General features: G+C 41.3%; 1 protein-coding gene across 1 annotated transcript in view; it reads left to right on the forward strand.

Annotated features, from left to right (window-relative positions):
* Positions 1 to 5,948: 5,948 nt before the first annotated feature.
* LOC119969891 (beta-1,4-galactosyltransferase 1-like) overlaps positions 5,949 to 25,860 on the forward strand; it is a gene marked incomplete at its 5' end in the record, with an annotated part of 42,421 nt that continues 22,509 nt past the window's right edge. The window contains 4 exons of the mRNA XM_038803871.1: positions 5,949 to 5,958; positions 6,205 to 6,440; positions 23,123 to 23,310; positions 25,094 to 25,216. Of these exons, the coding sequence (XP_038659799.1) occupies positions 5,949 to 5,958; positions 6,205 to 6,440; positions 23,123 to 23,310; positions 25,094 to 25,216 (557 nt within the window). The remainder of the gene's footprint in view (positions 5,959 to 6,204; positions 6,441 to 23,122; positions 23,311 to 25,093; positions 25,217 to 25,860) is intronic.

Consider the following 25,860-nt stretch of genomic DNA (forward strand, 5'->3'; position numbering starts at 1 on the left):
AGCAGGAACAAAAATCGAGCTGTAAGGAAAGAGCGGTGAGGAGTGGGGCTAATTAGATACATATCAATGAGCTGACGCAGGCAAAATGGACAAGATGTTAGTGAGGATGTGGCGATACTGCAAAAGTGACAGTGGTGCGTTGTAGAATCAGAGAGGTGGATTTTAAAGGGGGATTTTAAATTGTGCAGAGGAGATTCACTAGGTTAATCCCAGAGCTGAAGGGGTTGGATTACGAGGAAAGGTTGAGTAGACTGGGACTGTACTTGTTGGAATTTAGAAGGATGAGGGGAGGGATCTTATAGAAACATATTAAATTATGAAGGGAATAGATAGGATAGATGTGGGCAGGTTGTTTCCACTGGCAGGTGAAAGCAGAAACTAGGGGGAATAGCCTCAAAATAAGGGGAAGTAGATTTAGGGACTGAGTTTAGGAGGAACTTCTTCACCCAAAGGGTTGTGAGTCTATGGAATTCCTTGCCCAGTGAAGCAGTAGAGGCTCATCATTAAATGTTTTTAAGGTAAAGTTAGTTTTTTGAACTATACTCCTGCTCCGTGTTCTGAGCTACAGTTTCTGTCAAATTCACTCTGTTTCTCAAAGCTGCTCCCATGATCCAGTTGCAATGCTGGCAGCTTTATTTGCTGCCTGTTTCAGCTCCAAACATAAACTACCTGTTTTTCTTTTCAGTTCTCTGTGAAAAATCACAGAAAGCTAAAACAAAAGGTTCTCCTTGCAGCCGATCCCCTTGGAAACATAACACACCTCGGATGTGCCAGATAGAGATTTCAACAGATTAATCTAAAATCACAAACCTATTATTTGTCTCGAAAAGTACAGATACTTTAAGACCTACTCTTGTTTACCAATTGATTTCCCACCTTTCTTTGATCAAGCAAAAGGACATGAATAATTTATATCTCAGTTGGTGACAATTGTATTCTTGCCATTGGTTCCATTCCAAAGCTAACAGAGGATCACCTATAATTTATTGTTTACACACCTTTTTCTATTCATTCATGTGATTATGGGTGTCACTGGCTAGGCCAGCATTTATTGTCCATCCCTAATCATCCTTGAGGAGCTGGTGGTGAGCTGCCTTCTGGAACTGCTGCAGTCCATGTGGGTGTAGATAAACCCACAGTGCTGTTAGGGGGTTCCAGGATAATGAGCCAGCAGTGTAGGAACAGCGATGTATTTTCAAGTTAGGGTGGCGGGTGACTTGGACGGAACTTGTAGGCAGTGCATCTGATTTTCCATGCATCTGAAGCTCTTGTCCTTGTAGGTGGCAGAGGTTTGGAAGATTCTGTTGATGGATCCTTGGTGAGTCGCTGCAGTGCATCTTGTAGATGGCATACACTGCTGCTACTGTGTGTCAGTGGTGGAAGGAGTGAATGTGGAGTGGTGCCAATCAAGTGAACTGCTTTGTCCTGGATGGTGTCAAGCTTCTTGAGTGTTGTTGGAGCTGCACTCATCCAGGCAAGGGTTCGACTTGTGCATTGTATATGGTGGACAGGCTTTGGGGAGTCAGGAGGTGATTTGCAACAGAATTCCTAGCCTCTGGCCTACCCTTGCATGAGGTAACAAGGAAGTTTGACAAAGGAGAGTCCATGGACATGATTTATTTAGATTTCCAGAAAACCTTTAACAAGGTGACGCATAGCAGATTGTTAAATAAGTTAAGAGCTCATGGTGTTGAGGGTAAGATCCTTGCATGAATAGAGGATTGGCCAACTGCCAGAAGGCAGAGTGGGGATAAAGGGGTCTTTTTCAGGATGGCAGCCGGTGACTAGTGGTGTGCCTCAGGGGTCGGTGCTGGGACCACAACTTTTCACAATATACATCAACGGTCTGGAAGAAGGAACTGAGGGCACCGTTGCTAAGTTTGCAGATGATACAAAGATATGCAGAGGGACAGGTAGTATTGAGAACGCAGGGGACTACAGAAGTACTTGGACAGGCTCGGAGAGTGAACAACGAAGTGGCAGATGCAATACAATGTAGAAAAGTGTGAGGTTATGCACTTCAGGAATGGAGGCATAGACTATTTTCTAAATGGGGACTTGGGAGTCCTTGTTCACGATTCTCTTAAGGTTAACACAGGTTCGGTTGGCAGTAAGGAAGGTAAATGCAATGTTAGCATTCGTATCTAGGGGCGAAAATACAAGAGCAGGGATGTACCTCTGAGGCTGTATAAGGCTCTGGTCAGACCCCATTTGGAGTAATGTGAGCAGTTATAGGCCCCGGATCCTGAGGAAGGATGTGCTGGCCTTTAAAAGAGCCCAGAGGAGGTTCACAATAATAATCCCTGGAATGAACAATTTATCATTTGAGGACTCTGGGTCTGTACTCGTTGGAGTTTAGAAGGATGAGGAGGGGATCTTATTGAAACTTGCAGGATACTGCGAGGCCTGGATAGAGTGGACGTGGAGAGGGCGTTTCAACCAGTAGGAAAAACTAGAACCAGAGGGCACAACCTCAGACTAAAGGGACGATCTTTTAAAACAAGATGAAGAGAAATTTCTCCAGCCAGAGGATGGTGAATCTGTGGTACTCTTTGCCTCAGAAGGCTGTGGAGGCCAAATCAAGGAGTGTCTTTAAGACAGAGATAGATAGGTTTTTGATTAATCAGGGGTCATGGGGAGAAGGCAGGAGAATGGGGATGAAAAAATATCAGCCATGATTGAATGGCGGAGCAGACTAAATGGGCTGAGTGGCCTAATTCTGCTCCTATTATGATCTTGGGGCTAGTCCAGTTCATTTTCTGGTCAAGGGTAACCCTCAGGCTGATGGTAGAACCACTACAGTGCAGAAGGAGGTTGTTCAGTCCATTGAGCCTGCACTGATCCTCTGAAAGATCACTGTACGTAGGCCCAGCCCTGCCCTATCTCTGTGATCACACCTAACCTGCACGTCCCTCAACACTAAGGGGCAATATTACCATGGCCAATCCACCTAACCTTCATATCTTTGGACTGAGAGGAAATTAGAGCACCAGGAGGCAACCCTCACAGATGCTGGGAGAACATGCAAACACACAGTCACCGAAGGCCAGAATCGAACCCCAGCAACAGTGCTCACCATGCTGCCCCTACCGTGGGGGATTCAATGATGGCAATGCCATTGGATATCAAGGAGTGATGGTTTTATTCTCCCTTATTGGAGATGGTCATTGCCAGGCACTTATGTGGCACAAATGTTATCCGGGGACAGTGGGCACATGGCCACCGTGTCGCGTCTTTTCGTCCAACGACACTTCGTCCATGTCTTTTGATCCAACGTCTTTTTGTCCGCACGTCTTTTGGTCCAACGTCTTTTTGTCCAATTATCCAATTACAAATAAACTCCGTATAAAACCATTTAATTGATCAAATGCAAGTACAATACAGCAAGTGAATTTAATTGCTAAAATGCAAGTAATTGATAAAATGCAAGTTGAAAAATGCAGTTGAAAAATCTAAAAATGCAGTTTAAAAAATCTAAAAGTTTACTAATTACTTAAAATTCCCGAAAGATATCACATCACTTAGAGAATACAGTTGGAAAATGTAAATTCTTAAAGTTACTTAAAATTGATGTAAATTGTAAGCAATATTCTTCAAGAAATCAATTTTTGTTGTAGAATCATATTCAACAACCAATCTTTTGAGGCGTTCAGTTATTTTCTTATATCGCGTACATGAAGTCGACTGATCTCCCCGAAGAATTTGAGCCTTTTTGCCTATTATGAACCCTTCCTCTTCCTTCAGAGTTTTGATTAACCTCCAAATATTCAAATGAGCTCCACCCGCCGAACGCTTTATCGCAGAATGAAACCCCTCAGCAGCATTATTTGTTCTCGGTAGATCTTGTAGAACACGCTGATTAACATTCCATACAGCTGTCGGGAATGTAGGTGTTTCTCTCCTTCGTCTGGCACCACGTCCGCTCACAATGCCTTGCTTATACCTTGCTATGTGCATTAGAGAAGATTTCTATTTACAAAAAGTTAATGTGGGGAGTGGAGTGCTAATAAGCAAGTTACAAAAAGTCAAGTTACAAAAAGTCTTTGACAAAAAAAAATCATCCGACAAAAAAACGTAACAAGTCACAAAAAGTCTTTGACGAAAAAAATCATCGGACAAAAAGACGTAGGACCAAAAGACGTGCGGACAAAAAGACGTTGGACCAAAAGACGTGGACGAAGTGTCGTTGGACGAAATGATGTCGGACGAAAAGACATAGCACCCATGGCCACCTCTTGTACTATAAGAATTTTGTTATTCCGCTGATGGTTTAATGGATTTAGTGCTGATTTGGGTTTAGTGCTGAAAATTATGTAAATGCACGTGGGATGTTGATTGATCAGGCTCGACTGATTTCACCACTAGTTGCATCATCTGTCGGCAACAACCACAGCCTTTTTTGGAGGGCACGAGGCAGAGTGTTCCAGATTTTTATTATCTTTTTGTGTGCAAAAGTTCTTGACCCCTCTCCTGAACGGCTGCCCGTGAATTTTAAGGTAGTGCCTTCCTTGTTCTGAATTTCCCTACCAGAGGAAATATCATTCTAATCATTTGACAAACCATTTGAAATCTATCTTCTAAACTCAAGGGAAGACGGGCTAAATTTATACAACTTGTTTTCACAACCCTGCATAATTTGATGAAACTGCCTCTCATCCAAGGCCAGTAAATCCTTCCTGATGTGCAACGGGGAAACGCATTCTGAACGTTGAAGCATCCCTTACTCACTTTTCTATTCAAGTCCACTTGATATTTTTGAATGCCGTTTGTACCTGTGACTAGCTGTTAGTATACATGAACACCTAAATCCCTTTTCCCCTCTGCAGTTCTGAGTTTCTCGCCATTAAGGCAATACTCTGACTTGTCTTTCTCAGATTCAAAGTGACTCACATCACACTCCGTCACCTTGAACTTTGTCTGCCACAGATTTGTCCCCTCAGTTACTTTGTCTGTGCCCCGTTACACCTTCCTGCTCCATTCGTTGCAATTTGATTGTAGTGGTTTGTGATGGGGCAGAATGGAAGAAATTATTAATTTAGACAAAATAAGAAAGCATCTATGTGGCACTCAAATGATCAAGCTGTAGAAAGCTCTTCAGAAAATGTAACACATCCAGAAATCTAAGGAACTAGTGTTCTTTTTTTGCAAAAGAGTATTTCTCAGATAATAAGGGCGGAGAATGCAGGCAAGCTCTTTTTGGAGAGGGAAGCAGTTAACTTTTCAGGTCAGTGACCTTTTATCAGAACTGGAAAATGATAGTGCTCATACAGATTATAAACAACAATAAAGGAGCAGAAAGACTAAAAGGGAAGGACTGGGATAACCGCTAACAAGATGGTGCAAGCAGAAAAGGTGGTGAGCGAGGGGCAAGTCAAGAAACAAAAGATCAGCCTAGTGTAACTGGGAAAAGCAGGGTAATGCATGCTGTTTTTCATTATACTGAGTAATGCGTTGGGGAGGGGGGGAGGGGGGGGGGGAAGGAACTTGCTATTCTAACTGTGACATTTGCAACCTCAGCACGTCCTAAATTGCTTTACAGCAATGAAACACTTTTGAATCATTGCTGTTAGTGATGGGGAAACTTTTCAGCCAGTTTGTGCATAGCAGGCTCTCGCAGCCATGTGATATCGACCGGATGATTTGATTTTAGTGCTGTTGAAAAATTAATAAATATTGCTCGGCTCTTCTTTGAGATCCACTTGTGAGCAGGGGGGGGTCGCTGTTTAATGTCCTATCTGTAGGTGAGAAAGCTGACTTGTAAGGTTGAGCTTGCATTTGCCTGTGCAATGAATTTCTGGACTGTACCAAGTGTTGTCAGAGGCTCCTTGCTTCCAAGTATTAGCAGGACTGATACCAACTGATACCGGGAGCAGGTGACTGCTGACTTGATCAGGGAGTGGAGAAATGTGGCACCATATCTCTGTGTCCTCTGAAGGATGTGATTTTAAAATCCTGGATGTAAGTTCCAGATTTAATTTCTAGCTTGTGCTGGTTTAGCTGCTCTCCAGCTAGGTGACAGCGGAGGATACCCAATTGAGCAGAAAACCTCTTGGTTCCAGCTCCTGGTTGTTGTTTAGTGAAACTTGGTTGAAGTACGAGTGCGTCAGTTAATTAACAATCGGCTCAGCTGCAATGTCACCCAAAGCCCAATAAAGCTGCACATAATGTTTTTGAACTGATTCTGGATTATCTTTTTCTCTATAGTGGGACCACTCAAAATAGAATTTTCTCAGCCTGTTAGCCTGGAGGATGTGAAAAAGATTAATCCGCTAGTGCGGGAAGGAGGTCGATTTACTCCAGTGGAATGTACAGCTCCACCCAAAGTTGCCATCATCATTCCCTTTCGCGATCGTCTTCAGCATTTGATGTATTGGTTATATTATCTGCATCCAATTCTTCAGAGGCAGCAGCTTGATTATGGGGTGTATGTTCTGAACCAGGTAAGAAATTGCTCCTATAATGTAATTAGAATTAGAAAATGATTGCTACTCAGAAGGCAGCCATGCAGCCTTGGTTGAGTCTGAGTTGGCAGACTCATGTACACTAACTCAGCTCCACTCTCCCTGCCTTTTCCTATTGGCCCTGCAGATTTTTTTCTTTTCAGATAATTATTCTGTGCTCTTTTGAAGGCCTCGGTTGAATCTGCCTCCAGCTCACACTTGGGTCTTGCAGTTTGCTGTCTAAGGTTTTTCAACCTGTCGCCATTGGTTTCTTTGATGCACCATATCTCCATGTCCTCTGGCTCTTGATTTTTGCTCAAATGTGACTGGTTTCTCACTATCTACTCTGACCAGACTCCTCTGAACTTTCTATATTCAACCTGATTCTTACTTGTACTGCCAACTTTCTTCATCTCTTCCCCCCTCTTGTCATCTGGGGAGCTCTGGATTTGTTTGTGTTACCTTTCCCCTCATCGGAATGGTGACTGAATCTGAACTATCTTCTCCTTATAAAGGCAACCCGTTGTTCAGTCATAGTTTTGCTGCCAGTCTTTGATTCCAGTTTACCTCGGCCAGATTTATTTGCACCCCAATGAAGTTGCAACACCCCCTCCTTGTTAAACTCTTGCCCTTCTTTATCCTTGCACTACACTTACTATCCCAGCCTACGTTAGGGTAATTAAAGGCCCTCATTTTCATTGTTCTATCAGTCTTGCACCTCTGTCATGTTTTGGCAAATTGTTCCTCTATATTATTTTCCATTGTTGGTGGCCTATACAATACACCCAGTAATGTAATGGTATCTCTGTTGCTTCTGCCCTAGTCCCTTTGGGACATTCTCTGTCCAACACTACAGCGTTCTCTTTAATCAATAACCCTCCTAATTTCTTCCTTATCTTTCCTGTATCCAGGAATGTTAACAGTTGGTTTAAATTAAAAGTTTGCTTGTATACTCCCACTACTCTTTGTCCTACGATGTCACTTCATGATTTTGTTTCCCACTTTTCCACACTCTTTTAGTTCAGACTTGCAGCTCACAGCCCAAGTCGCTCATTGCTTCCTTCACGACTCTCAGCTGTGCTTTTGGCTTCTTTTATATTTTTTTCTGCTCTGCTCTGCTCCTGGCCGAAAGTATAAACACACCTACAAACTCAGCATTGCCTTCCAGTCCTGAGAGAGCACCAGTATCCACCATCTGTGATGTTTCACATGCCTGTGATTGTTGGCACTGTCGAGTGTGTTACTGCCTGTGCTTTGGCGCTTAGTGGTTTCAGGGGTGGATGGGTGAGAACTGCTGCTGCTGTGTCGGTGTAAATTGTGTTCAACAGATGACGATGAGATAATAGGCATGTTAACCATATTGCTTCTTGCTGTTTTTGGGCATCGGCCTGGTCATAATTGGTATGATGCAAATGACAAATCTTTGTGGTCAAACTACATTTATCTTTTCTCGTGGGGAAAATAGTTAAATTCAAAATGGAGTATGACGCACGGTGGCGCAGTGGTTAGCAGAGTACAGAGGACTCTGGTTTGACCCTGGCCCCAGGTCACTTTGCATGTGGGGTTTGCACATTCTCCCTGCGATGCGTGGGTCTCATCCTCACAGCCCGAAGAAACGCAGGGTGGGTGAATTGGCTATGCTAAATTACTCCTGGATTGGGGGGGAAAAAAAGAATTGGGTACTCTTAAAATTTAAATAATAAAAAAAAATGTTCTTTAATAGATGGAATATCTTAAATGGAATATCTCAATGTTCTGGGTTTTATCATTTATTGGTTGTGTACTAGTAATCCAGAGAATCAGAGTTAAAATCCTGCTAGTTAGTGAATTTGATTGATTTATTTTTTCTTTTAAGAAAATTAAGATCAATGCTGGAATTTGTAAAGTGTTCATATAGCTGTTTGGTGCAAAATCCAACTGGTTCGACTAATATCCATTTAAAGAAGTTAAACGTCCAGTGCCGCTCCAGCATTGTTGACTACCCTTTGAAATGGCCAAACGAACCATTCAATTGTATCAAATTCTACAAAGAATATACTGGATGGATTGTTCGACTGCAACTCTCATCCAATGGGCATTTTCTCGGGGCTGAAAGCCTGTTGCCCCAAATCTAAAATACTTTGAAGTTATTTATGGAAGCCATTTCCTTATTCGAAAATGTGATTCCAAATGTTTTCATCGCCAGTTTCTCTCATGGTCATTTTATGCACTTTCCATTGCATGTAGTGGTTGAAATAATATGTATGTAAAATAGTGGATAGTTAAAGACCTACGAGTCACCTAGGATGTCTCCAGTGAGCGTCAGTAAGTTACTCTACATCTGTAAAAGCATGTAAAGGAAGGTGGCTGACTTGGTCTTTTCCTGAGGCATAAATTCACTATAATCGCATGGACCTATAGCCCTTTTAAGTAGCAGAGTAACTTGTGTCCATTTTGACATTTCGAGAAATGTGTTGCTGAAATCTCTTCAGTTTTTACCTCTAGATTGTGAAACTGTTCAATCTGAGTTGTTTAGTGTTGGTAGAGTAGTAGTGTCAGGTGTACAGTACTGTAATCTGAAAAGCTGCGTATTTTAGTAAGCATATTGTATCTTTATTTAGAACTGTAATAGAGGCAATGAATGAAGTGGCGTACCTACTAAACTATATTCCATAATTTTAATGGAAAATGTTAGGATCCAAAAAGGCAGGGTAAAATATGCAGATAAAAACCCATTTATATTTATTGCAACATGTTGCGAATACTGTAAATTTGCTAATTTTATAATCTGATGTGTAATAGTGCAGGGTATTTTTTTCTATATTAAATTTTTAAAAATAAATGTAGAATACCCAAATATTTTTTCCAATTATGCGGCAATTTAGCGTGGCCAATATACCTAAACTGCGCATCTTTGGGTTGTGGGGGATGAAACCCATGCAGACATGGAGAGATTTCTATGTTAAAGTTTCTTCAAATTTTTTTAGCCTCCATATACAAATTGGAAGTTACTGGGGAGTCACCCTGTGGTGAAGCAACCCAGGAGACAACAGCTTTGTACCATGAGGGTTTCAGTGGTTTGGCGCTGCCTTGTTATCCTGCGCTGTTATGGGTTAAGCATCAGTTTATTGACCATCATGCTGGAAAAAGTCTAGCCTTGTTTATTTTTTATCCCAGAAGAGTAATTTTTCCAGTTGTGGAGCTATATGACATGTTACAGTTCTTTTTCTAGCACCCTTTTTCTGTATGCAAATCAATTGAACATTCATAGACTGATCACATCAACTGAAACCTGTGTTTTTAGCCCCAATGTTAATGTATCCTAGGTCTAAAGGTTACTCCTATTCACAGTAAACTGCTTATTCCAATGGACATATGAAGCCTAATATGATTCCTGTTGATAATTGAAAGCATAATCTTCCTTTACACAGATTAAGCTGTTCTCTTATTATTTTACAAAAAAAATTAGAAGCAGCAGAAACATGACGAAGTATACAAAGGAATAATTGAATGAAATTTGGGTGCCGCTCAGGAGGGCTTACCTCACTTAATCCTCAGCTTTATGGAACAAAGGAATATCTGTGCATTGCAGATGATCAAGCAGGATTCTAGAAAAGGAATTAATTTGACTACACTTGTCACCATGACGTGGCTGCCTTTAGCTACAAAGTACAAAAGTTTCCATTGGCATTACATACAAAGAGTAATTTTCTGACTTGTGTTATTGGTGGAGGCTTGAAATAATGAGGATTTGCATGTGCCCTTTAAGATGTAATGCAGCATTTGCTCATGTCTTCAAATATAGATGCCGTCTTCATCTGGGCTGGATTTGGGGATTGTGGAAAGATGAATTGTTGGTGTGTGGTGGGGGGGGGAAAGAAAAGTCTATTATGAAAGAGAAAACTGAATTAAACTTTACCAATGGATGTAGGTTGAAATTCATTTTCAATTTAAAAGGTCTGCATGTCCACAAATAAATATTTTCTTCCAAGAGAGCATAGAATCTGAAAATTTATAACCGCATAATTTGAAGGTCAGCATCAGAAGTAGAGGTTTTATTCGAGTTTTAATTTGGAAATTACTGTTGGTGACACCACATTAGAGGCGAATCTTTGTATGCTGATGGGCAAATATTTAGTGGATCTTTACAAATGTTGAGTGTAATAGTGGACAGAACCTTGAGGTGTGGATGTGAAATGTTCTATTTTAGCATTGACATTAACATGTTTATTTCAAATAGGTTAAAACATCTGCTAAAGTAGTGGAGAGAGGAATGTCATATGCAAGGGTCCTTCCTGTTTTTTCCCCTTTTATTTTTCCTTTTTTATTTTTGCTTTTACATTTTTGATCCAAGTTTATTTAATTGATCCTGAAACTTTAAGGCAAAGTAGCTTTTAATTCAAACAAGCAGATTCCACAAGACTGTACTGCTTTAAACTGGTGATTGGAGATTGGCTGACATCAAGTGAAGATTCTGATTGATGTGATTGGTGGTGATGAATGGGCCCAAGGGTCTGTGCTTTGCCCGGTAACAGGTGGTGATTGGATATTATCCCACTGGAATGTTTCTCAGAGCCATGAGGTTCCATTTTGGTTTCACTTTTGGTTTTGAAGCTGATCATTTGGAAAGACAAAGCTCAGTCCCCTATTGTCAGCATGGTTTTATGAAGGGCAAATCATGGGCGGCACAGTGGTTAGCACCGCTGCCTCACAGCTCCCGAGTCCCGGGTTCAATTCTGGCCTCGGGTGACTTTGTCTGTGCGGATCTGCACGTTCTCCCCGTGTCTGAGTGGGTTTGCTCCGGATGCTCTGGTTTCTTCCCGCAGTCCAAAGATGTGCAGATTAAGTGGATTGGCCATGCTAAATTGCCCTTAGCATCCAAAAAACGATTAGGTGGGGTTACTGGGAGAGGGTGCTTTTTCCAAGGGCTTGTGCGGATTCAATGAGCTGAATGGCCGCCTTCTGCACTGTAAATTCTATGATTCTTTCCTCAAGCTTGTATAGTTACCTCTGCCCCAACACTAAAACTCTAGTATGGCACTCTGTCTTCTCTCACTCAATCTGAATTTGAAACCTGGAAAGCACAAATGTTTCATAGTCTGTATCACCAAATGGAGATGGGGGGCTGATGTTATGAAAACTCCGATGAGGAAAGTTGTAACACACAGAATGGTCAACAAACTGGAGAGGATTAAACCCTCAGCTGCACTTGTTGCTGAAGGTAGCCATAGGAAGGAAAAGAATGTAAAGCTGGAGGGCTTGAAGCGTGTTTATTGGGGCTGACTAATTACTAATGTAGAGACTGTATACTACAGATAGATATGTGTTTGGGATTTATATTTTGCATCCCTCGTAATGAAATGTCAGTGCCCCGAAGTTTCATTCTTTTAGAGGGGGAGGTATGCAAGGGTCTTGTTCCTGTTTATTCCCTTATTTTCCCTTTATTTTATGTTTGCTATTTCATCTTTGATCCATGGATGTTTAATGGACCTGTAACTTTCAGGCAAAGCAGCTTGTAAGCAACCGTTAATTCAAACAAGCTGATTCTAGAAGGCTGTGCTGAATTAGACTGGTGATCGGCTGACATCAGTAATGACATATTGAGTGATTGTGGTTGGTGGCCAATGAATGGTACCAAAAGGCAGCGCTATCCCACTGAAATGTTTCTCAGAACCACAGGGTTCCATTTTAGTTTCACATTTGATTCTGCAGCTGGAATGGAGGGGTCTAATTATTTCTCTCTCAAAAGATTTGGCTAAACTCTCTCTCCATCAGGCTACGTGAGGACTCCCTCTCCATTCCAAGTCTGGGTGTCATTCTTGGAACTGCAAAGGCTTGAGGTCAAACAAGCTGAAGGCAAGGTTTATAGAGAAATACAGAACAGGCCCTTCGGCCCACGATGTTGCACCGAACTTTTGTCCTAGGTTAATCAAAGAATTTTGGACAATATTTCATGGCCAATCCACCCAACCTGCACATCTTTGGACTGTGGAAGGAAACCGGAGTACCCGGAGGAAACCCACGCAGTCACGGGGAGGATGTGCAGACTCCACACAGACAGTGACCCAAGTCGAAATCGAACTTGGGACCCTGAGCACGGTGGCCTAGTGGTTAGCACAACCGCCTCACGGCACTGAGGTCCCAGGTTCGATCCCGGCTCTGGGTCACTGTCCGTGTGGAGTTTGCACATTCTCCCTGTGTCTGCGTGGGTTTCGCCCCCACAACCCAAAAATGTGCAGAGTAGATGGATTGGCCACGCTAAATTGCCCCTTAATTGGAAAAAATAATTGGCTAATCTAAATTTATAAAAAAAAACAAAAAAAGAACTTGGGACCCTGGAGCTGTGAAGCAATTGTGCTATCCACAATGCTACCATGCTGCCCTTAAGAAGTTAACCTACACTCCATTATTCTACCCTAATCCATGTACCTATCCAATAGCCTCTTGAAGGTCCCTAACGTTTCCGACTCAACTACTTCCACAGGCAGTGCATTCCATGCCCCCACTACTCTCTGGGTAAAGAACCTACCTCCGACATCCCCTCTATATCTTCCACCATTTATCTTAAATTTATGTCCTCTTGTAATGGTGTGTTCCACCCGGGGAAAAAGTCTCTGACTGTCTACTCTATCTATTCCCCTGATCATCTTATAAACCTCTATCAAGTCGCCCCTCATCCTTCTCCGTTCTAATGAGAAAAGGCCTAGCACCCTCAACCTTTCCTCGTATGACCTACTCTCCATTCCAGGCAACATCCTGGTAAATCTCCTTTGCACCTTTTCCAAAGCTTCCACATCCTTCCTAAAATGAGGTGACCAGAACTGCACACAGTACTCCAAATGTGGCCTGACCAAGGTTTTGTACAGCTGCATCATCACCTCACGGCTCTTAAATTCAATCCCTCTGCTAATGAACGCTAGCACACCATAGGCCTTCTTCACAGCTCTATCCACTTGAGTGGCAACTTTCAAAGATCTATGAACATAGACCCCAAGATTTCTTTGATGTGAGATAATGTCTCAATAAATAAATAACCACAAACTGAACAGAGTCTGATGTGAAGCCATGGGCACGTCCTCAGAGTAAGACATTCCTAAATTACAGTGAAGATTGTTACAGGCTGTAAAGCAGTGTGCTGCGAGGAAAGTTTGTTTCAGAACCACGATTGGAAGCAATGCAATGACTCTTGTCTTTTTACCTTCATCCTTATTATTTTTACCCTCCTTCACCCGCTCTGTGTTTGTCTGCCTCGCATGTGTGGGTAGAGGGTGTGATAGTTAAAGGGGGCAGTAGGTTAGCTTGTTGATATTCAGTTGCACTTGCTGCATATTTCACCATTAATCTTGTTGTATTTCAACTTTGAAACCTGGTGACTGTAATTATTGGGCAGTCAAGGACCAAAGATTTTGGGGATTGTTAGTAGTTAATTCATTTGGGTTCTGACTCCGGGGCATGTGGGGCTGGAGTCGACCGTGGACTTGCCCAGGGAGGTGTAACACATATGAATACTAAACATTTATGAATACAAAACATCTACCTGCTCATGTCATTAACAGTAACTTCTTGAAAGCAAAGGATCTCACTGATATGGTGAGGGAACGTTGACAGGATGAGAGTCTTGCTTGGAGGAACTTAAAAATATAACTTTATTAGAAACAAAACTACAAGTGCAATTCAGTAGTTTTCATATAGTTTTAACAACTGTGGGCAGAGAGGAATATAGAAAAATGCAAAGCTTTTTAAAAAAAAAAAAAAAAAAATTCCATCAGGTTGGCTTAAAAAAACTGTGTGCCTGTCCATTGATCACTCATTTCCTCATCTGTCCAATTTTCTCTGTAGATATTCTGTGCTATTGGCCCCTGCAAGGGCAAGTCCATTTCATAACTTCAGCTTCTACATATAGCCACTAAAGTTAAACTCTTCATTTGAATCTTCCTTTTTAAGTTTGAGCCTATGGCCTCTGGTTCTTGGAAACGGTGGATGGATTATAGGATTTACTTTATTAATTTAAGGACCATACCTTTTTGAATACTTTCTACAGAGCGTGCAATCCCACTTTCTTTCTTTACAGCTCTGCCCTAAGTTCAGTGGCAATTTCTTGCTGCAGTGTGCCCGTTCATTAGTTTTTCCTGGTCAGATTTGAATTGTACGAAAGCAGATTCTGTTATGCTCCTCTTGAATCTCTGGATTTCTGGAACTTGTGTTTCTCCCTTTCATTCAAAATGGTTCACTTCAAGTTGGTGGGGAACTTTGGTGACTTGGAAATGATAGCTGTGAATGTCATTTCTGCACCCAGAGAATTAACTATATATGCTGGAGGCTTTGTTACTTGATTCAGTACAGTGTGCAACTGTTTAAGGGATAGCATTTTCAGCTGATTTCCCTTGATGAAACTTCCTGCAGCAGGTAACCCAATAATACTTGTGGTGTCCTTCAGATTCTGTTATTAGTTGTACTTTAGTTTTTTTTAATGTTTGCAGATCGATTGTATTTTTGGAAATATTTCCTGATTTGATATAAAATTGAAGTGTCTGATGGGAAATAAGATGCATATTTTTAATGATGTGTTCACAATGCTGTATTGTGTGTGGGGTGGGGGGACGGGGGAAGCAAACTTCTGGAAATATTGTTTATTTTAATATTCACTGCTCTCTTCTTTCTCTTCTCATCCTTCCCTTCCCCCACCTGTGCCCCACTTGCTTTTTTTCTAGATCTGTGCTTGTTTCTTCTGTCTTCTGCAGAACAATTTGAGATTGTGAAGGTTGCAGTGGAATCTGATTACACCTCTCTTGCCCCTGCACTAGCTAGCTGAACGGAGAAGGAAGAAATAGTCCTCTGCTCGGCTGCGCTGGTAAAGTGGAATGTACTTTGTGCCCTTTTGAGGAACTGGTAATCCTGGACACTGCATTGACGCAGGCAAATTTTCAAAACCACATAATCATTAGATTGTAATTTTGTACACTCAACAACGGGGGAAATTAATTATTTCCAGCAGCCCACTAAAAATTTTTTTTGGCCTATTATCTTTTGGACAGAGTAGATTTAACAGCTGCACCTAACCTCACTGACCTGTGACAGCCGGTGACGTTTTATAACAGGTGAGGAACCAAGCTATTGTGGTACATGGCGATGAACCCTTCATGTGGAATCAACCAGCATATTTTCAATTGAAAGAGTCCAAGTGAATGCCCTATTCTGTGTATATGATGAAAACAATGTTCTACGGTTAGCCATGTTCTTCTTTGTTTTTAATCATAGCAGTGTAATGGGAATCAATCATGTGCAGAAAGGTGTAAATTGACAGATGGGTCAAAACAGCAGAGTTTGATTTTGATGACAAAATCCCAATTTGTGCAACCCAAGCCATGACTTCAGTCTTGGTGATAGCAGGTGACTGCAGGGTCAATAGCACCTCTGTGCATTTGTGTGTTAATAGTGACGTCAATTTCCCACTGAATAGGCACAAAATATTTTGGTGCAGCAGTTTGCTTGGGTCTATTTAGGCAAGCAGAGGGTTATCTTTCTGATTTTTGATCTGAATGAAGTTAATCCTAACTCGGGGCTTGCTGTTAGACAGCCTGATACCAACTGAGAGATTATCAGTCGAGCTGGGTGGCAGCAACATGCAAAATGAAAATTAATTTCCTGTTTTTGTAATTGGATGGGGCAAAGGATGCTTCACTGAGCATGCTGGAGGTTACTGCAGGCAACTGAGCACACACAGGAGACTGCATAACGCTATCGGGAAGATAGGGATGGAACTAAGAGAAGATTGGTTCATTGTCGCAACACAGTGAAGAGCTGGAGGAGAAATGTGGAATGTAGATTTTTAATGCATACTGCAGAGGGCGAGGAGGAAATAATTAATATAATGTTTGCAGCACCATAACAAGTATAATTTTTTTAAAAAGGTTAAAATAAAAGATCTGGTGTGAAACTGAAACCAGATTGCAGCTGGGACAGATGGGCAACTAAAGATACCCAAATATAATAATTTAACATGGCTACTTTAACCAAGCAAGTCAGCAGGGCAGGGAAGTGGTACTAGAACCAATATCATGAGTTTACGATTTAAATAAATGTGGTCTAAACTGAATTCCTTTTGAATTGAACTGAAGAGTTGCTTAAATTTAGATACGTCATTGGTCTAGCAGATACTCCCAGTAATCAGTGGAAAGTTAAAACTTATAAGATGGGATGGAGATTTTTCAGCACTTGGAGAAACCGGGGGAAATAAGAAGTGCCCTTATGTGGCAGTTTGTTTTGGGGCACCCCAATGTGCTTTATAGCCATTGTCATGTATACTGAGGTACAATGAAAAGTATTCTGCATACAGTCCAGGCAGATCGTTCCATAGATGAAAAAGATAGGACATACAATAAATACATAGGCATAGACATCGGTTGAAGCATACAGAGTGCAGTGCCACACAAGCTGCTTTGAGAGATACTTTTTGAAATGCCCTCAATATTGTAATTTGGAAAAGCAGCATGGTCACAAACAGCGAAGTGCTGACTCCTCAAGCTAATCTTCTAATCTACACCAGGCTCACTCTTGAATTATCAGCTTGGATATTTCCCTTTGACTCATTGCTATGTGCTGATTCTGCAGGTATTCCTTTGATTTAATGTGGTGATCGTCCATGCTTTGGGTTAAGATCCATGTATTGTCTGCAGCAATTGATAGAAGATCTGTTTGTTATTTCTAGGTTTGTCCTTATGTGAGAGTACCTTTAAGAAATGGGTGTTTATAAATGGGTGTGTATATAAATATCTAGTGAAAGTACCTTTAAGAAATGGGTGTTTATTACTGCAGTGATGTCAGAGAGGGGTTGGAGCTGGGCTGTCTGTCAGCTTTTTACTTTCGTTTTAGGCTGTTTGCTGCAGGGTGTGTTTTAGTTTCATTTTCAGAGCTGAATAGCTGCAGTCACAGCCAGAAGGTGTATGAATCTCTCTGTAATCTAAAGACTAAATTGATCCTGGTGATTTAAAACTAATATCAGTAGTGACTTTAACCTGATGTGCTTCTGGTAAAAGGTGTTATGGATGTTAAAAGGAAAGCTTAAAGGATTACTTAGTGTTGTATTCTTTGGGGGTTGTATTTGAATTAATGGTTGCTAAGATGTTCACTATGTTTTAAAAAAGGTTAACTTGAGTTCATAGAATAAACATTGTTTTGTTTTTAAAAAAATCCTTTTCCATTTCTGCTCTACCACATCTGTAGAGTGGGTTTTGTGCTCCCCATACCACAATCTAGTAAAAGTTGTGGGTCAGGTGAACTCCATGATGCACTTTGGGGTTCTCTAAACCCTGACCCATAACAGTCCTCCATAACGCATTAAGATCTAATGTCGGCACATCAACTCGCGCACATTCCCTGTACCGAACATTGCTCTGCCTCCATGGTGTCTTGCGTGAGTTGTTATATTAAGGTTGAATTCCTGGTCTCTATTTTATCTGAACTGGGGAGTTGTGGAGATGTTGAAGCTGAGAAGAAATACCAACTAGCTGACTGGTGTAAATGTGTTGCTGTTGGATGAGAATAGAGGCATTGTTGATTTTAGATTTGCGGACGGGACTCTCATTCAGATTGACCTTGTGGACGAGTTGCTGGTTGCTGCAGTGCCTATGGAATATTTCCCAAATTGTCTTTTTGGGTGGGGGTGGGTATGTTTTCATAGTCTTGCTTTTGAAGGTGGTGACTCCATGCCATGGGATGTGGTTCAATGGGATAGCTCTTCACTCGGCCAATATGACCGTTGGTCAGAGCTCACCTGCAGAGAAGTATCTCGATGGAGTCCAGTCCTGTCTTCATTATGTCCACATATGTATCCAGTAGAGATTGCTGGATGACCAGGAGTGGGAAAGCAACCTAATTTTCTGCTCCCAAACTGAGGCATGTATATTTGTCTCACTCTTTACCATTAAGCTTTAGATGTTTAGGCTTAGTATGGAGGAGATGGAGGTTAGATTGCTGGATGTTCTGCAAATGATTTGCCAACAGAGTGAGCTAGCTGAAACAACTCCATGCAACAATTGCTTTTATTGAGATCAACTGTCTCAGCACAGGCTGGTAATCAAAACTGGCAGATTTCTGGTCTTTATGGCTCAATTACTTGCTCAATAAATAGTTGTCAGCATAATTGGGAGGGGACTTGGCAAAGGCAGATTCTGCAATATCTGACAATATATCTTATTTTTATTTTTTCTATCATAGAATGTACAGTGCAGAAGGAGGCCATTCGGCCTATCGAGTCTGCACCGGCTCTTGGAAAGAGCACCCTACCCAAGGTCAACACCTCCACCCTATTCCCATAACCCAGCAATCCCACCCAACACTAAGGGCAATTTTGGACACTAAGGGGACAATTTATCATGGCCAATCCACCTAACCTGCTCATCTTTGGACTGTGGGAGGAAACCGGAGCACCCGGAGGAAACCCACGCACACACGGGGAGGATGTGCAGACTCCGCACAGACAGTGACCCAAGCCGGAATTGAACCTGGGACCCTGGAGCTGTGAAGCATTTGTGCTATCCACAATGCTACCGTGCTGCCCTCTCCTGCACTTGTTGCTGATAGGCTCAACAGTGAGCTTAGGAGAAACTGCTTGTGATTGGAGGAGCAGTTGCCCTCTGATTCTGTCAGTTAAACATGTACGTTTCTCTCATTGGTCATACAAGTGATTTAATTTTCCTGGGCTTTTTGGAGGTTATGAGGGTGAATTCGCCCACCACCTCTCATGTATTTTGCAAATTAGACCGTTTGCTTTCCCAATTGCTGCACATTCATTTTTAATTTATCTGTCAGGACTTCCAAAAAGTGACCAATGTAAAATTGACTGGTGGTACCTGTGCACCAGAGTAGTGGTGGTGTCTCATCCCCTTTGCCTCACTCATTGGGGCGCTCTGCAGCACTGAAAGTGGGGGATGGGTCAGTGCTATTGGTGAAGCACCACATCTGCATCAAAAGTAAAGCCACTAACTCCCTACTGAAACACTAGCAGTAATGAGATAGTGACATTATCTTCTGTTTTGTGTTGATTTGGCTCCTTTAGTTCGATAGGGTAGAAAAAATAGCAAAGACAGTATATAATTAAGTAAATACTAATATAAATAAAAATTGATTTAATAATTAATGAAAATAAATAAATGTAAATACTATCCACCGTTGGAATCTATATAAATCAGCAAAAACATTTATTGTGCTCCCATTTTCAAAAAGAAAATCTTTACCCCATTTGTAATTGTACAAACTTGTTGATGCACACAAGTCCACACTGGTTAGAGTTCAAAGATGTGGAGGCAGATGTGAGTCAAGTGTTTTTGTTCTCGTCAGGCCACTTGGGATGTCGAGCTGCCAAATCACTAAAGATAAGAACCTCCTTGGCAGCTGCTTCCACCATTCTTAATGCTTACAGTCTAAACAGAATCCCATCTCGCTAACCTCCTTTCTCCCCGTCTACACACATTTTATATACATATATTAAAGAATATCGCTGACGTTATTTCACCTCAGCTTAAAGTTGATTGATTTCCCCCCACCCCCTCACTTGGGTTTTCAGAATGATGCAATTCTTTTTTTTGCGGAACATAAATGAATAGCCCCTCATAACACCTTGACTAACTGGCTTAGCTTTTCTTTCATTACTAATTTAAGGCGAACATTTTATAAACATAAACCATAATCAAAGATCTTGTTTATCGTTTCCAGTGTTGTTATGAAGTTTAACGATTGTGAGTTGATCCCCTCCATTCTGCCAACACAAATTGTGAAGACAAATTGGGTAGAGGTTTTCATTTTGGAAATAAGAGTATGATATAAATCAGAAACATCTTATTTAAAAATTCCAAGTGTGTGTATAATATATTTTTTATTAGTTTATATTTTTTACTTTATTGCATTTCTATTTATTTGTTTCCTTAGTCATATACAATCTTTGGTATTTATGCTACCTGTCCAAAGAAGAAAATGTTAAAAACAAATAAGCGCAAATAGAAAAGATAATGTTATTACGTGACTGTTTCAACTATGAAGGAGTTGGTGCGAATGAAAAAGGAGCCTCGGGGAAACCAAAATGTAGCCCCGCTAAATCAAGAAGCTGCCCTCAACCAAATCTCAAATTCCAAGCAGAAAATCTTCACTTGAGTGCAGTACCAAAGAAGAGGTTTTGCTGCAATTTTATAGAACTTTGCTGATTTTTGGTCTCCTTGTCTAAGTAAGGACATACTGGCTTTAGAGAGAGTGCCGTGAATGTTCTCAGTTGATTCCTGGGTTGTGTGTTGTCCTATGGGGAAAGATTGAAATTTGAAGTTATTTGGATTGTAGAAGAATGAGGCAGTTTCATTAAGACGTATTAAATTCTTAGAAGGCTTGATGGGGTAGACACGGAGAGGCTGTTTCACATGGAGACTCTCAAACTAGGAGCCATAGCCTTTGGATAAGGGGCCAGTCAATTAGGAGTGAGCAAAATAGAAATTATTTTAGCCAGATGGGGCTAAATGTTTAGAATTCTCCATCCCATAGGGTAATGGATATTTATGGATGCATGCAACACTAGGCTTGCCTAAAAATGAGGTGCTAATCTGTTGAACCTATAACACAGTGCTACATGCATGCTGAATGGTAGAAGCAGCTATGACAGAGCTAAGTAATTGCACAATCAATGGATGAGATCAAAGCTCTACAGTCCTGGCTCAAAAGTGAATTGGGAAAGGTGGCCAATCAAGGGCTTACAAGGGAAATTGGAGATCGTATTCGATCCAATGAAGAAACATACAAATTGGCCAAGAGAAACGACAGGTCTGAGGATCGAGAGCAATTTAGAATTCAGCAAGGGGGCACCAAGGGATTGATTAAGACGGGGAAAATAGAGTACGAGAGTAAGCTTCAGGGAACATATAAACTGACTAAAAGTTTCTATAGGTACGTGTAGGGAAAAAGATTGAAGACAAATGTAGGTCCCTTACAGTTAGAAATAGGGAATTTATAATGAGGGACAAAGAAATGGCTGTGCAACTAAATACATACTTTGGCTCTATCTTCACAAATGAGGACACAAAAGATACCAGAAATGTTGGGGAACACATGTTTAGTGAGATAGAGGAACTGAAGGAGATCAATATTGAGAAATTGAAGGCTGATAAATCCTCAGAGCCTGATAATCTACTTCCAGAGTACTTCAGGAAATGGCTCCAGAAATAGTGAATGCATTGGTGGTCATCCAAGATTCTAAGCCTCTGGAACAGTTCTTACAGATTGGAGGATAGCATAACTAACGTAACTGAGTATGAATTAACAGGTCTTTTACCAAATGGCAGGCAGTGACTGGTGGGTATTACAGGGATCGGAGCTGGGGCCTCAGCCATTCAAAATATATATTAATGATTTAGAGGGAGGGAAAAAAATGTAATGTATCCAAATTTACAGATGGCACAAAGTTGAACAAGTTGAGGTGTGTGGACAAATAAATGGCATGCAGTATAATTTGGACAAATGCAAGCAAATGGTAGCAAAAGCGGGAAGGAAGATTATTATCAGAATAGCCATAAATTAGGAGAGGGGAATGTGCAACGAGACCTGGGTGTCCTCGTACACCAGTCGTTGAAGGTAACCATGTGGGTGGAACAGGCAGTAAAGAAGGCAAATGGTATGTTGACCTTCATAGCATGAGGATTCGAATGTAGGAGCAGAGATGTCTGGTTACAATTATAGAGGGCCTTGGTGCGGCCACACCTAGAATACTGTGTGCTGTTTTGGTCTCTATCTGTGTGCTCTTGCTTTAGAGGGAGTGCTGCGAATGTTTACCGGACTGATCCCTGCGATGGCAGAATGGATTTATGAAGAGCGATTGAATCGGTTAGGATTGTGCTCGCTGGAGTTCAGAAGAATGAGGGGGATCTCATAAAATTCTAACGGGGCTAGACAAAATAATTGCAATAATTGATGGTGGAGGTGTCCAGAACCAGGAGTCATAGTCTGAGGATACGGGGTAGACCATTTAAGACGGAGATGAGGAGAAATGTCTTCACCCAGAGAGTTGTTGGCCTGTGGAATTTGTTACCACAGGAAGTAGTTGAAGCCAAAACATTATGTTTTCAAGAAGCGGTTAGATATAGCACTTCAGGGGGTGGGGGGAGCTCAGGCCATTGAGTTGGAAGATCAGCTATGGTAATTAATGGAGGAAAAGGACCGAATGGCCTCCTATTTTCTGTTTCTAGGCCGCATCCAATCTTAAATGGCATTGGGCAGTTCTTTCATTATTTGTGAATGTTGCTGTTCTTTCATTATTTGTGAATGTTGCTGGAAAGATTGGCATTTGTTGCCCATTCCGAATTGCCCTTGAGGAGGTGATGGTGAGCTGCCAAACTAACCAGAGGTAGCTCCAAAAAATTACGTTTGAACTCCAGTTACACAGTCCTTTTAAAGCTGCCAGCCTTTGATCTAGAAATGGCAATCAAATGCCACCTTCATATTGGGCAGTATAAAATCAAGCCGCTGTTCCTCTGCCAATTTTAGATGTGTGGGAAGTCACTTTTCAACAATGGAACCTTGAACTGCCAAATATTTAATCCTGAATTAGCGTGCCAAAATTGCTGGTGCTTCATGGATCTAGGGAGGATTGCATCTGAGATTTTTCTGATTTAATGACTTACTAGTATGATGTGTTTAGTGTTCTATTTCTCCAATTTAATTTTTTTCAGCATGGAAAAGATACTTTTAATCGTGCCAAGCTTCTCAACGTAGGTTTTATGGAAGCTTTGAAAGAATATGACTACAACTGCTTTGTGTTCAGTGATGTTGATTTGATTCCTATGGATGATCGAAATATCTACAAATGTTACAGCCAACCAAGGCATCTGGCTGTGTCAATGGATAAATTTGGTTTCGGGTAAGACTGAGAATATGCAATTTTATTTTAAACGGGTAGATTCTAGCCAAAGTGCTTTCTCATCAATTGACCCAAAGCACAGTAGTTTCTTCCTCTACAGATTTGAAAGTGTAATTAGCAAAGTACCTCCTTTGTTGAATGACTTTATAATTATAGAATCTTCTCAAAACTTAACTCACTCCAGCAAATCTCAGTTTAGTATGGAGGTATTCCTCTGATCCCATTGGAAAAGCATGTGGTAGTTATTTGCTTTGCTTAAAGATATGTGAGGTCCATATTCGCATGCACAGAAAAGAAAGGGGTATTGGGTCAGGAATGTTCCCTCCGTATTGGTCACAATTTGACTTTGTCCTTCTAGTTCAGCCTCCTAACTAACAGTTATGTCAGTGAAGCCCAGAATTAAGCCCCTCCTTCTTGAGGGTCGGTGCGTAGTGTGAGGAATTCCCTGATGGACTTGTCCAGTACACCAACCCTCAGCCATGTGAAGAAAATGGCCAACTGTGTAAAAGAATTTGCTTCCTAAAATCCATAAAACTGCAGCCTCTGCATTTTCTCCTCCATCTATCTAAAGGATTCTGAGAGGTATGTTGAGTGCAATAGTACCTTGCTGGCTCTTTGGACATGGGCAGTGTTTCAAATCTGGCTAGTGAAAGACGGGCGAGGACTGAAAATCTTGCATTTTTTTTTAAGCATGAAATGTGATTATTATTGGAATCACAGAATTATTACACTGCAGAAGGAGACCAATAGGCCATCATGGCTGTGCCATCTCTCCAAACAAGCATTATGGCTGAGTGCAAATCTCCTGCCTTTTCCCTGTACCCCTGCATCTAGTTTCTATTCAAGTAATCATCTAACGCCCTTTTGAATACCTCAATTCACCTGCCTCCTCCGCACTTCCAGTCAGTGCATTCCACACCCAAACCACCCGTTGCGTGAAACAGATTTTTCTCTCATATTCGCAGTAAAATATCGGGTTTGATTAGGTGATGTGTTGTAGATTCAGGCAAAGTCTCCAGGAGAAGCCAGGCTGACAGGGTAAAACTCACTTTATTCCACACACTCCATTCCTTGCAGGATCTTCTTCCCCGAACTGCTTCCAGGTCGGTGTTTATATCCTGTGGCGAGCTCCTCCAATTAGGAGGAAGCTCCGTCCCCATGTCACCTGATGCTATACAAGCTCTGTCCCTGCTGGGAGTTGTAACCTGCTGCATTGATGTGATGGCACATCAACTGGTTATCAGCTTCACCCGTGTGACTTTACCTGCGCACAGACTGGCCTGACCCGAAAAATGGCATGGTCTGAAATCCGGCACATGTTCAGCCTGAGATTGCTGGGTACTGTATCTGTATATGGTAACTTCATACAAAATTAAAGATGCAAAGTAATTATCCAAATATCGACAGTATTTAAAAATACATCGGAACATAAGGCCTGGCACAATAAGAGTAGCAAAGGGTTCTTGCAACTTTGGAGCTATCTAATATTGTTTTTACACTTAAAACTGAATCCCAGTTTCACCATGATGGCTCCTTTCAGTGCTTTAACAACTACATGGAAGTCTTTGTTTTGAGCGCTGCTTTTGTGCGAGGATGTTAAGGAGGATAGAAGGTTGGAAGCTCAGTAAGATGTCACATCGGTTTCTGCAATACAAGATTTGGAGATAAAGGAGAGTACACTTGTCTCTGATTAATCTTTAAAGTAGTTTGACGTTTTATATATTAGAGATCTTACTGCCATTCTTGAAAATGCTGAGATAAATTGTGAAATTCTTTGTTTCAGATTACCGTATAATCAGTTCTTTGGAGGAATATCAGCCTTGAGTCGAGAACAACATGAAAAAATCAATGGATTCCCTAATGATTACTGGGGCTGGGGAGGGGAAGATGATGATATCTACAACAGGTGGGTATTTGATTTAAGTATGCTGTTTTTAAAATTGATTCTATTCTGAATTATACAGTCACTTTCTCTGCCTTCTAGCCTGGTGTAATGTGGGCTCATTTAAAGTTTGCTTCCAATAGGTTTCCCTCCTAAACCTGCTGTTTGTAGGTATCACTTAAGGCAAACCTAGTTGGCTATTTCTTGAATGGGTTTTCTAAAAATATCAATTTACAGGATATGGGCATCACTGGCAGGACCAGCATTTATTGCCTTTTCCTGATTATCCCTGAAATGATGGTTGGGAGCTATGTTCTTGAAGCGCTGCAGTTCATGTGTCGAAGACACTCCCATCAGTGCTGTGGTTTTATTTTTTTTTATGCAACTAAGTAGCTTGCTTGGCCATTTTAGAGGGAAGCTTGAAAATTAGCCACATTGTGGGTCTAGGATCATCTAAGCTGGACCAGGTAAAGACAGTAAGTTCCATTAATGAACCTGTTGGCTTTTTATGAAACTCAGTAGTTTCATAGTCATCAACTCTGATTCCAAGCTTTAGTTGACTCAACTTAAATTCTCGAACTTCTGTAGTGGTAATTGAATTCATGTCTAAGCTTCTAACCACCTGAATTACTTCCACTGCACTACAGTATTGTACCTGCATTGTAATC

This window comes from Scyliorhinus canicula, chromosome 8, assembly GCF_902713615.1.
Source record: "Scyliorhinus canicula chromosome 8, sScyCan1.1, whole genome shotgun sequence".
Classification (NCBI taxonomy): Eukaryota; Metazoa; Chordata; class Chondrichthyes; order Carcharhiniformes; family Scyliorhinidae; genus Scyliorhinus; species Scyliorhinus canicula.